The sequence below is a fragment of the Pongo pygmaeus genome, chromosome 5 (genome assembly GCF_028885625.2).
Source record: "Pongo pygmaeus isolate AG05252 chromosome 5, NHGRI_mPonPyg2-v2.0_pri, whole genome shotgun sequence".
Taxonomy (NCBI): Eukaryota; Metazoa; Chordata; class Mammalia; order Primates; family Hominidae; genus Pongo; species Pongo pygmaeus.
This window is the reverse complement of record NC_072378.2, coordinates 146,448,390-146,462,113: the sequence shown is the minus strand read 5'-3', so window position 1 is coordinate 146,462,113 and position 13,724 is coordinate 146,448,390. Positions and strand designations below refer to the sequence as shown.

Sequence of the window (13,724 nt, the reverse complement as noted above, 5' to 3'; positions counted from 1 at the left end):
ATAAAAAAGAGATAAATACTTTCCCAGGCAAACAAAAACTGAGGGAATTCATCACCCCCAGACCTTTCTTAGAAGAAATGCTAAAGAGAGTTCTTCAATCTAAAAGAAAAGGACACTAACATGAAATAAGAACATCATCTGAAGGCATAAAATTCATGGATAAAAGTAAGTATAAAAATTCAGAACATTCTAATACTCTTGTTGTGGCATATAAATTACACAGTCTCATGTATCGCTACTAGTACAGAACACTGTTTCTATAGTTCTTCCTCTTTTACCCATCAGCTTTCTTTTTCACTGTTCTATTATCAAAACTGTCTCCTCCCTTGGCTTTCATAACATGAGGTTCTTCCTGTTTCTTTTTCCACTTTTTAAACTGTCCTTCTTTTTCCCTTTTCTGTAGACTCTTTCTCATTTCACATGCCTCAAAGTACTGCCCTTGACCATCTTTTTGTGTTTTATATCTTACCCCCTTGGCAATCCCATTAATTTTCATGGTTTTAACCAGATATTTTCTGACAAATTTCAAATATAACTCTCTTTCCAGAGGTGGTCTATGGGATCCCTTGACTTTATTGTTCAATGTATACCACAAACTCAAACAGCCTAAACTAATTTTTTCCCAGTCTGCGATTTCTCTTTATTCCCTATTTATTCCAACAAAATAGAGATGTGGGGCTTATTCTAGACTTCTCTTTGTCCTTGATTCTCATAACCAACCATTCACTAAACACTAACCTCCCTGCTACATAGAAAGTCAAATTCACTCTCTCCTCTCCTTTTCCATTGACACTTTCTTTAGTAAAACTCTAATGATCTCTTGACAAAATTAATTAATTGAACTGGCCTTTCCTTCTCCACTTCCCTCAACCATCAATGGCCTTCAGATTTGTCTCCTAATTTCCAATTTGACTCCTTTTCTTAATCTGTCTTCTCCAAAGCTTTCCAGATGCCCTTTCCAAAATATAATCTGATCTTGGTTTCTTCCTGCATAAAATTCTTCACTGGCTCACCATGTTTCCAAGAGTCTAATTTTCTTGGCTTGATAAGTATGTCCCATCATGACCTAGGCTCTTTCTCTCTGTTCAGTTTGATCTTCCCCACTCATTTTCCCAGGACATATACTTTAGAGTTAACGATATTCTTAGAGGTCCCTGAGTATATTTTGCTTTCTATGTCAGTGCTTTTACTGAATTTACTTCTTTGTTTCCTCGGATATAGTGAACTTCAAATGTCACCTTTTCTGGGGACCTTCTATGAGCTTTCCCTCACTTCTTCCCTGGACCAGAGGGAGCTAATCACAGTTCTCTCTGTTGTCTCTCTACCTCATGCCTACTCCTATGGTTGCACTTAGCAAACTGAATAGTAATCACTATGTGGTGAACTTCTTAAAAGGAAGACTATAATTCCACTATCTCTACTCCTCAATGACTATAGCATTGGTCAAACCAAAGAATGTGCTACAAAACATAAAAATTGAGATAGGAATCTGGACATGACTTCTTCTCTGCCAGTAGAGTAGTACCTGTTAACCAAAACCTGAAAATAACAAACAATGTATTTATTTATCCAAAAAAAGGGATATTTAATTTCTTTATTATAAGCTGTTTCCACTATTTCAATATCCTCATATAAACTTTTAAAATCTTTCATAAAGTTTTTTTCTCTTGAACATACTATCAGCATTTTGTTTATTTTTTGTTCTACCTTTTATAACAAACAAATTATAAAATGTGTTATAGCACCACAGAGAACAGAGGAAACTGCCCCTGATTGTTTAACAATAGCTGTGGAATATGCTGTCCAATCAAAAGATTTGCATTGAGGGCCACATGCTGTGAGTGCAATTTTTATAAAGGGAGAGAATGAGAAGTTGAATATGCGCCACTCAGTGTTAGTAAATCAGCATTTTTCCTCTTTATTTTCACATCTCCACCCCAGAACTTCCCTGTATTTACTTCACACAGGCTCATCTAAGCTAAGGGCATCTTCCTAATTAAGGTTAGAATAGCATGACAACAATAATGACATCTTACATCTATTACATCTACCTAGCCCTATATGGAGCACTGTTGCATCTTATCTGTATAATAAACTTAGGGGACTGTTTTCTGTATACTTCACCCTGATAGCTCTCTAAGCATGCCTAATTCTATGAATCCCTTGAGTCAATCCTATTCCAGACCTCTGGATTTCAACTCTAGCCACCCTTCTCTAATTTTCTCATCCTTATCCACTCCATACCACTTCTAGTTACTTGTGGTAGAGATGGTGTCACAGAGATGCCTGACCATGTGTCATCTCCCACTGTTAACCACAACCCTCACAGAGAAGGCATCCTTTCTTCTTTCATTTTAACAAGGTGTTTAATTCTGGTCTTATTTTACCTTTCTGTCCTGAAGGAGCTGGAGAAAAAAAAAATGGCTAATTTATAATCTCCTGAAATAGAGCTTCATGTGGAGTAGTCACTCTACATTGAAAGTTTATTTTCTCTGCGAAAGGAGCTTTATTACAAGATGATAACAAGCACAAATATGGAAGTAGAGTTGCTCAGATGCAGAAGGGAAACCAGATCAGCTGAGAAAATGGCTTTATTCAGACCTTCCAGAGAAATGTGGACAGCAGGTGAGGTGGGAGCAAAAGAAGTTGAAGAAAAGGAGAGGCTTCTATTTTTCAGTGACTTTCTCATGTTTAAAAATTTATAGATAAAATAGTTATTGGCAAGGCCAGGGTACCAGATTGTGGTCAGGGTAAGTGGTTTGCTAAAGAGAAGGCAAGGAACACAGAGCTGAGATCAATGAGCTATGAGGATAGGTATTGATGGGGCAAACACATGAATGTTGGAGTCATCCAAAACTAAGTCAAGAGCTGACATTAAGAGGAAGACTAACAGCAGAATGAGTTTTCAGAAGAGGAGTCTCCTAGAAGCTGCCAAATGACAGCACCAAAGTTGGAAAGACACAGTTGAGCTAAATGGTATGGACCTCACATGAGAGGAGTGCATGAGGGTTAAAAAGGAAAGAAAGAAAGAAAGAAAACTTTGGCTTAAGAAAGTATCTAAAACAAAGCTAAATTAGTCCTAGCTTTGCTACTGATGAATTTTATGATCTTGAGCATCTCATTTTGTTTAATTTTTCTGGGCTTTTGTTTTCTCATTTGTAACAAGAAAGTTTCCTAAAATCTATGGTAGATGCTACACCTTTATCTTAATCACGAATTTCGTTTTAATCTTATATTACTAGGTTTAGGGTCGAAAATCTGTATCCAATTAACTGGCTTCTTGGACTTGCTTAATATTCATCAGCTGAGAAGAAGTCATCTCTTTGGTGGCAGTTTAAGAAAAACAGCTGAAATGTATTTATGGGTACCATCTTCTTATTCTTTGAAACGCTGCTGTGAGGAATATAACATGGTAGTGATTAGAATTCCCATTTTACAAATGAAACTGAGATGTGCATGCATACAGTATTTCCCATATGTTTTGTGCATTTTTCAAAACAGTAATTAAACATTTTCTTTATAACCCATGAGCCTATAACTGTCTATATATTTCTATGTCTCTTCCAACAAATATGGGACCCTTGAGGAAAATAATATTAATAATAGTAGTAATAATAGTTACTATTATTGTGATTTTTATTACTTTAATTTATGTGTTACTAGCACCAAGAAAAATATGTGATGCATAATAGTCACATGTGTTTATTTATAAATGTCTTTATTAGAAGGCAAATAAGTTACTAGGTAATCAAAGAATTTGTGCCTCTCAAAATCCTGTGCTTCAACTATCAATTAAGGCTTTTACCTGGATATTTAGATAATTGCCTTGAATCTTTAATTTGTTGGCTATGAAATAAATAAAATATATAATCCTAAAATTGATAATTGGAGATTTCTGAGAAGCAATCCTCTTCATAAAAACATTAATGTTCTATTTGGTACTACAATGCCTTAAGTTTAAGAGAGTAAAGCTTTCTGGAATACCGAAGGTAATTAAAATTATAATTTCTCATGTAAGTTAAGATTTTAAATGTTGTAGACATTCACAGAGAATAAACAGAAAAAAGAAGCAAATATTTCTATATAAATTTAGAATCTAATGATAACTCTCTGTTGCATAAGACAGTGACATTTTGACAAGGCTTTATGCCTTGTCTTGACTCTGGTTTTCAACTACAGCTTCTCTGAAAATTGACAACCTTCTCCTACTGACATGCTGCTTCCAACATATATCAGAACAGCATGTGCCATGAGTTTTTTTAGTGGTTGTAGGTGTTCACCAAAGTATTCTTTTCTGGATGTGGTTCCCCAGCCCTCTGTGCTCTTAAAAAAGTGTATGCTGAAAACACGACTTTTGATAAGTCTCTTTGTGAACCCATCACTCCAGTCACTGCACAGTTATTGAAAATCCACAAAAGCAGTTATTGTATATTAGCTCCCTATATCATAAGGGCAAAAATTTTAATACTTATAGAAGGACAGCTACTGCCAAGCCACATGGTAGAAACATAAAATGGAAGCTGCCATCACCACCTACCCTATGAAGGACAGCTTCTTATAAAATTTGCAGCAAGATAAATGTAGTCACAGGGTGATTGTGTGGCAAAGGAATCACAAAGAGTTCAAGCTTACTCAAAATAATGAAAGTGTCATTTTTTTCATCTTTGGATTTCACTCTAATTCTATGCACATAATAGCTGTTTGCTAAATACTGATTAATGACTTTAAAAATGAGTTTAATAAATCCAGCCAAGATATAAAAGAAAAAAATAAAGATAAAAATTTTTAAGTATGGCAATTTGTGGCCATTTTGAGCAATAATAAATGGCCTTATTTTTTTTAACAGGCTCCAAGATTACCACCATATTCCAGCACAAGGTAACAATTTATGTTCACAATAAGTTGGTATATTCAAGGGAAATGTCCATTAAATTGAGCACTGTCTTTAAAAGAAGTTAGGGGACTTTACAGTAGTGTTTGCAAAGATCACCTCATAAAATGTTTTAAATGTAAATGTTGTTGTTTAAAGAGACTAACTCTCAAGTATAAAGTAGATAGCTAGAGAATCAAGGTTATGGATAAACAAGGTTTTACTTGGATATGAACACTTGTTAAAAAATTACAAATAAAGTATCTCGTAACAATATCTGGCTTTTCTTTTGTCCACTCACCAACTTTTGCCAATAATATATGTTCTCTTGGCCAAAGTTCATATGTCTAACTGTGCTTGGATGTATCTTTCTTGAAACCAAAACTCTTTGTCACACACTTCAAGATTCTCCATTACTTGTCCTTCATGTCTATAAAGACTGATGTAATCACAGAATATTAGGACCTACTTCTGTTTTTATTATTAGTTCTTAGCCCAGACTCTTTCCTCCAGATAAGCAAATCTGTTTTTTTTTCACACCATGACAGCACTTTCAATACCGCCTCTTTTACAAATGCTATATTTCCAAACAAAACCCTAACCAAAATTCCCTTTTCTCCAGGTTTTCTCTAGATAATTGCACCACTAATATATTCTTTCAGTTCCCTACAATTGAATAAACTCATGTTTATAAATGTCTATACTGTGATTGCTTTTACTTACTTTACATGTATTTAAACTGCACTCCCCTTAAAGTAAAAACTACTTAGTAACTGAAATTAAGTCTTCAAAATTGTTATTTAAAGTTTTTATGCAGTAAATCTTTACTTAAAGTCATCTGTTGTGATGACTTTTCATTTAAATTACATATAGCCATTTATACATTTGCAAGGTAGTATAGTATGAGGAGGAAAAACACTGTATAGAAGGAATTCATAATAGGCTGAGTGAACACCAGAATTAGCCAGGTAGTTCGCTCGTGAAAGGGTTTGAGATTTTACTTTCGACCCTTATCTTATTTAGGTTTTAACGTATACAGTTAAATCCTGGAGACACAAAGCTGGAATACTAAGATAAATTAAACAATCAAAATCCCAGAACTTACTGATGTTAGAAAGGCAGATGGAAGCTAATAATTTTACATTTAAAGGGAAAAAATTCAAGTCCTCCTCTTGAATCTAATGGTAACAGTAACAAAATTAATAACTGTTCAAGCATAAAAGGAAGGAGATATGGCTTAATAGCAGCACTTCTGAAAAGACCTTGGGATGTTAATTGATGTAAGATCTACTCTAGTCAGCTATGATGGTAAGGGAAGTAAAAAATGAAATGCATGAGTGAAGGAACTGGAGAGCTATACTATAAAAGAGAGATTATTAATTAATGATAAATGTCACATGGAAAAGAAGCTTGAATGTTTTGGATGACTCCTAGTCTTCAATGAAGGATTCGTGGAAACTTCAAGAAATCTGTTTTAGGTCATTATATAGAAGAACTGACTAAAAGTCAGGTGAAATTCTGCTCTCAGTTTAACTCCGATATACTCCTACTCTAATTAGAAACCCTAATCACAATTAGAAAGCTTTGAGCGTGGGCAAGCATGTAATGTGATGTTCTAAGCATCTTTTATTAGTTGGCCTGAATAACCTTTCAAAACACTCCTATTTCTTACTATATGATAAAATGAGCAATGTATTAAGATAATTTCCTTTGAAGTAGGTTGCAATCAAGACAAGAAAGATATATAGAAAATTACTGGTACATAGGAAATATGATATTTAGTAGATATAAAATTATTGCAGGTAATTGCATTAATCAAAGTATGTATTTATGACTTAGGAGGACTTTTTTCTGATGTCATTAGACTTTTTAATTGTTTTATATCAAATTAAAAAGTACTTAAAAAGGAAAAAATCAGATTTTGGAAAGAAGCTCAAAAAGGCCAATTTTATACAAAATGTAAGCAAATGTCAAAAAAATGTTACACCAAAATCAAAATCTAACTGGAAAGAAAAGTTTACCTTAAAGTGGATATTTTAATAAGGGAAGCAGCATCACTAAATTCATTATTATATCAATACTTATCTAAGTATCTGAGACAAAATACTAGAAGAAAGGCTTAAGATAAATAAATACATGAAAGTAATAAATGAAAATTTATCCACTCAAAAAAAATTCTTGTAGCTACAAGCTCAAAGAACATTTTTATTGGACTTGTTCAATGCTTTGAGTTTTATTAACTACAGTTATTTTTAAGTACTGTTTTCAAAAATCATTTGAAATGATAAATTTGTTTTTTTGATGAGGAATCTGTTATTTTATCAGAAGAACAAAATACAGTGTCCTTGGCTGAGATATTCTTATCGGCGGTAGGCTATTTCTCTACTATATACTTAGCATATTTAAAGACTCACATTCCAGGTAGGCAGCTGGCTCCAAAGTGCATTCAAACTTTATTTGTGGATAAGGCTCCATTACTCCAATATCCTGCCTCCCCCTCGACAGACTCATCTTAACATTTGCCTCCAGAGCCAATCAGGAACAATTTCTGGAGAGTCTATTGCATTGCAGGTAACTTTATGTGTACTGATTTTCTTTCATTTTATGTAAATTAATAATTGTCATGTATCAAGTGTGGTACAAATAATACGATATAAGATTGAAAAGAATGTAAAAGAATATAAAAACTAAATCGTAACTGGTTAAAATACAAAACAAAACAGAAAATATCTGCAAGTTTAGCTTCAATATAAAAAAAAGTAATATAAAAACAACTGTACCATTCAAAAACAATATGATTTCAAGATAATCTCACAATTAACTACAGAAATGAAGGTACACTAGTCCAGTCACTTAGCTTTTGGTATTAACTATTCTTGGTTAACTTCTAATACAAGAAACGATGATAATGAATTGACTAGGGAATGGCTGATTTGGAAAGGAGAGATGAAGGTCATGAGAGGCCCCAGAATTTCTAAGCCCTAAGTTGCCAATATCCAGACAAACTGGCTTCCTTGCTGAATAGTGCTCAGATGACAGAGACAACCCTGATATGTGGTCTTCTCTGCTATTTGACAGGGAACTGTCACCAGTAAGCGACCCCATCAGTCTGAAAGCAGTAAAATTACTAAATGATCCAAGAAAGTGCCTGTAGACCAGTACACTATGGGGCCCTGAAAAGCAGGAGGGCAAAACCTCAGGAAAAATGAATCTTCAGTGGGAGCTTACACAAAATTCCTTTCCAGATAGAAGGAAATAAATGCAGTTCGGTTTTTACACATGTTACGTTTAATAAGAGAAGTAACTAATTCCCTTTGAGAAGAAACAAGGTATTATATATGAATGGCAAGGTGAATGGTGTAACTGCTTGGTAATAAAATAAACCCCACATATTGCTATGATGCTGTTCTGTGAACACAATGTAGTCTGGAATCAATTACTATAATAGTACAGAGACATCGTCTTTGCCATACAACACCAATCAGAAGGCAGAAAGGAAACATAGTAATCCAAACTAACACATGGGCAAAATTATAATATTAGTCCTTTCGCAGCAAAATTAGTGAAAACATGTTCAATTCATTTTCCAAAAACAATTCTACTCCTCAGAAAGCAACTCACTATTAGCCACCTCTCACCAAATAAAACAATCTTATAATAAAATATGGAAAATAAAACTACTGTTTAAAAATGATGAAGCATTACTTCTTCCTGAAGAAAGAATTTATACTTCCAATATTAATAATCAATTATCTAGCTCAATGGGGGAAATATTATTAAATATTTAAATAAATCACATTCAATCTAGATTTTGCCATTCTCTTTGCCATCATCTTTGGATCTATCCAATGATGATATTTAACACATTTTAACTTGCTCTTTCAGGATGTTTCATTTAAGCAAGCACTAAAGAAACTATGCTAAACATTAACATGTAGTAAAGTTAAATATTAAAATACAAGGAACTAATACTTTGAGTCTTAAAAAAGTAATGAATTTTTGTTCAAAAAGAGATACGCAGTTCATGATTAAAAATCAAGCTTCAGAAGCATAAGTCAGTTGTTATAAAGTTATAATATCACAGCAGATAATTTTTTCCAAAAGCAAAATCTGAAATTATGTGTAATTCTATATCATTTATGTTTGTTCTGAAAATTCTGTTCCCTTTATAAAGTATGTGTTTTCAATAATGATAACCATATAATCACTTCACTATGGATGCTGTCAATTTCTATAATCAGACCTCACACCAGTAACTGAATATTATGGAAATATTAAAAGAACATGGAGCCATGTCTATGGCTTCTTGAAAATCATTTGACTTGAAGAAATATGAATACAGATATACCAGCAAGATTGTCTTCTTATGCCAGCTTATACATGTGAATTGTCCTAGATGTTAATTTATAACCAGGGCTTCAGCTTTTTCATAAACCTACTGGGGGACTTAAGAGTAGCTGAGCTCAGAAATCCCCTTTTATTAAAAAATGTATATAACCTAAGGTGAAGAGAGTATAGAAAATCTTTATATAAAAATATTTTTGAAAATTCACATCCATAAGTCTCTGGAAAAATCAAAACTTTTAACCTTAGGTTAATCTATTGCATTTTAGAAAGACATTATAAACCTAATATCTGTTATCCATTCATTAGTATTTTATAACTGATCTAACTTTAATTCTAATATGTAAGTTCATTGTGTTAGAAGAAAAAAGACTAGAAACCAAAACTCAAATCCAAGTGGTCACCAGTGTTATTTCTCATAAAACAAGATAATTCTTGGGGAAATGAGGGAATCTGGATGATTTTAGCCTATAAAGTAAGAAGAAAATACATGATTTAAATTACTTACTTTTTCTTTGTAACTAAGGTACTCCAGAAGTAAAAATATAAGTTTGTGATATACTGAGGGAGATGACTGCATTAATCCTCCATTCACAGAAAAGTTTTGGATATGTAAGAAGGGGTACAAGAGGACAAAAAAAACCTTCAACTGTTCAAGAAAGATAAAGCTTTGAAGTCCTATTTGTGGAACAGTAACTTCTTTTTGCCAATCACTCACACTGAATTAACTCACTACACCTGGAAAGTCGTAGCCAGTCACTGAAGGGCAATATAACACCTTGGACAAATAAGCCTTCCAAACGCAAACTCAAAATATGAGGGCAAACAAGTATTCAGGTCAAATCTACTGCTGGACACTTTGCATAGAAAGTTTGATACCCTTTCAGCTCCTACTATCCTCAGATATTCTATGGGGTACAATTTTCCTACACTATAATTGTAAGGAAATGAGGATAAAAGGCAATGCCTGGGTGGGCAGTACTGAGAAGGGTAAACTCCATTCCCCACAGGGCTAGAAATAAACAGGAACAATACTATGATCCCAGGAGCACATCATGCATTGCCCTGACTTTCTCAGTACCCTTCTTTCCCAAATATAATGCCTACCTTCCGTGTGGACTGCAGAGACATAGGTCCAATTGTAACGTTTGACTATGTCAAGCATGGCCCTTGCCTGCAAAGTGTCAGAAGGGACAACCCTCAGGAAGTATTTGTACAAAGTTTTGTCACTCAGGTCGATGCTTGTGGCTGAATAAGCGATCTGGGGGATGTCGAAGAGCTGGAGCAGGTTCTGCACTTGAATGGCTACAGAGCTGGAGCCGGGACCGATCACTCCCGCAATGGGTTTCTTAGTCCTGCCTGGGGGGAGGGACTGGCCATCAGGCAGGCACCGGTTGATCCCATCCTTCTCATCTCGAATGGAAATCAGAGAGTCCCTAATGAACTCAATGCTCTGTTCCAGAGCCACGGAAGAGTGCCAGCAGGAGTCCCGGATCTCACTGCCCAGGGTGATGTTGGGCAGGAGGACCGGGTCCGCGTTGATCTTATCCAACGTGTGGAACATGGCCTCCACCCTCTGGATGCCATACTGCTCCCTGATCTCCCCACACTTCCTCTCGGGCACTTTCTCGGCCGGAGGCTGGTGATGGACTGAGAAGAGGGCTCCAATGATGACATCTCCGTCCATTCTGGCCACCGAGCGCTGAGACGACGCTCCTGCCAGCAACACTTTCCTGCCGGGGCTTCTGGGGAGAAGGGACACCTCCAAAAAGATCGCTGGGAAAAAAAACAAGAGGAGCCCGACCATGGTGGTGAGGACGAGGTCCACAGCCTGCCAGCCGCGTTCCCACGCTGGTCCCGCTGCAGGCTCCCGGCGCGCACCCCCAAGACGCCCAGCGCCGCCTCTCCCGGAGTGGTGCCCCTCGCCAACAATGGTCGTCCAAGGCCTTTGCCTCCTCCACCACCGCCTCCTTCCCCTTCGTCTCCTCCTCTGGGTCCTCCACAACCGCCTCTACAAGCTGGAGGCGTTTGTAAGGGAATTCGAATCCCAGTTCTTCACCGGTAGTGCATCAAGGTAAATTGATCAAGAGTACAGTGGAAGTCGTGTTGGCAGCGGTGAGCTAGATGCTGCTGACAAAAGACAGAGAAAAATCACAACCTTGTCATCAGTGGACCTATGTTAAAACTCTGGGGTCTGTAATGTGAACAGTTGCCTTGTCCGTTTCATTTCGGCACATCCTGATATCGGCTGCAGGAACAGCTTGGAACGCAGCCGTGGTCACTGAGGAAGGCGGAGTGTCCTGCCCGCTCTGTCCTCACGGGTCCGGGCGGCGCAGAGCCCCGCCAACTCGCCCGCTCCTCCAGCCTAAAGTCTTTTCCTGGTCCCCTAAAACCTATCATGCTTTCTAACTTGGAGGGCGGTGGAGAAGGTGAGCAGAGAGGAGGGGAGGAGCTAGGTCCTTCAACCCAAGAGAACTTTCCGGATTGGAAAAGATCAACTTTTTTTCAGAAGAAAATTTGGAAACTCATTGTAAAGGTGGAAGGGCGACTTTAAAATAAACGTAAACAAAGGTGCACCTTTTACTTTAATTTTGAGGGGTTGAAGAAACCCTGACATACAATCAGCTGTAAATATAAATTTGCCAGCTTGAAGAAAATCCACATTAGTTACTAAGGCAACGCCTGGTAAAGTCTCCGTATGGAGGAGTTTGGTATGTTTCCCCCTAAGAAGTCAGGCTTGCTGTGTATGTTCAAGAAGAAGGGGAGCAGATAAGGTAACTTGTTTCCCGCGGTGGGTGGACACGTTAGAGGGGGTCCTGCGCTTGCTTTGGGGTTTGCATAGTTGCTAGAAAGGGAACGGAGGGGAGCTTCCGGGTTGCTCTCGCCGCGGCAGCTTGAGCTCTGCCTCCTTCAGGACCCTGGACAGTGCTCGGTCCAGCCAGACATTCCCTGGCAGGGCCTGCAAGGGACGCTTTGACCAGTGAGTTGCAATTCCCTGACCTGCTTTGCTCTTTCAACCTCCCTCCTCTGAGTTCTTTACCCATACACACACATACACACACACACACACATACACACACACACACTCCCCTCCACTGGAGTCCCCACCGCCCCTCCGCCCTCATTCTCGTTACCTTGCACCGCTTCTGCAGGTATATATCCAAACCCACCCGCTTGGGGACAGAGGCGCCAAATCTCAGCCGCCTGCGGGGCTGAAGTTGGCTCCCTCTCCCGTTCCTCCCCTGCTCCTTTTCTCAAGGTGAGAGTCGACGAAAAGGGGGCTATGGGAGCGGGCGAGGAGAGCACAGGAGGTGAGGCAGAAAAAGGAGAAAGACAACCCAGGCACCCATTGGTCCCGACTCTTCCTGAGGATACAGGACGAAAAGAAATACATAAGCGAGAATGCGCCTGGGACCCGGAGGAAAATCTGATAGACTGGGACTTTGTCTGCCGTTGTGGGTGGGTTTCACCCGAGGAAGTGTCCGCTCACCTGAGTCTGTTTGGAGGACATGGACTTGAGACATACCTGAGTACCTGAGTCGGGGTAGACAGCGCTATGGTCCCGGGGCCAGAGGACCGTGGCCACGATCGGCTTGCAGACGCCTCAGCTCTAATCCAGACGGTGCAAGGATGCGATCTGGGCTGTACACTAGTGCCCTCTTTCTTCAGCACTATTTTACCGCAAGGGAAAAAGAGGGGGAGGGAAGGAAAAAAAGAAAAAAACAGGTCACCCAAGGCTTGTCTATTATCTCATGCATAAAAATCAGTCGTTTGATAGAGGGAGGAGGGGAGACAAACTAGGAGGAAGTGGGGAATATTAATTCCTTTACTATATGAGGGGTCGTATAGAAGCTGCCAGATATGTGAATAGTCAGACAATCTGGCCAAAGAAGTGGAGAACTGCCTAGGCTGCTTTGGGGTAGGTATCTTTGTATATATCTCAGGGACTCAAATATATTTTCTCTCTCTGCAAGTAAAGTCCCTACAGAGGGAAACAGAGTGTAAATACATGTATAGACATCTAAAGAAAGGCTCTATTAGTAGATTGCAAGGGAAATCAGGAAGAGGCTGCATAGGGTGGGAGAAGGGAAAGGACAGGCATGCCCATTATGAATTAAGGTATGCCAAATGAAGAGAGGCATATTGTGGCTGCATTTTCAGGTCAAGATGTAACTAAATTGAGAATGAGAGTCAGGTCACATGAAAACACTGGAGTGACAAACACTTATCCAAATTTCTCCCAGGTGGCCATCACCTTCCCTACAGGTCTATGGTGTTGCTTCTGACTGTGTGAAAAGTGGAAGTTAAATCACATTCCTCTGAGAACATGTTGGCCAAGCAGAATGTGGCCCGGCTTTTTCAGGGGAAAAGACAAGTGGCAGTGTGTCTTTCTACTCTTGTTCAAAGCTTTCTATTTGTGTCATCTGCAGAGCAGAGAGATCAGCTTACGTTGGTCCCTTATGGGTCAGTTTATAATCGCCTTGCTCAGGTCATTATTATATTATGGAAT

At 38.1% G+C, this 13,724-nt stretch overlaps 1 protein-coding gene across 2 annotated transcripts in view; it reads right to left on the bottom strand.

Annotated features, from left to right (window-relative positions):
* GRM1 (glutamate metabotropic receptor 1) overlaps nucleotides 1-12,885 on the bottom strand; it is a 420,402-nt gene extending 407,517 nt beyond the window's left edge. For both annotated transcript variants that reach the window (XM_054490307.2, XM_054490308.2), the window contains exons 1-2: nucleotides 12,741-12,885; nucleotides 10,322-11,341 (exon numbers count right to left, since the gene is read on the bottom strand). In XM_054490307.2, the coding sequence (XP_054346282.1) occupies nucleotides 10,322-11,021 (700 nt within the window). In that variant the 5' untranslated portion in view covers nucleotides 11,022-11,341; nucleotides 12,741-12,885. The remainder of the gene's footprint in view (nucleotides 1-10,321; nucleotides 11,342-12,740) is intronic.
* Between the last annotated feature and the right edge of the window lie 839 nt (nucleotides 12,886-13,724).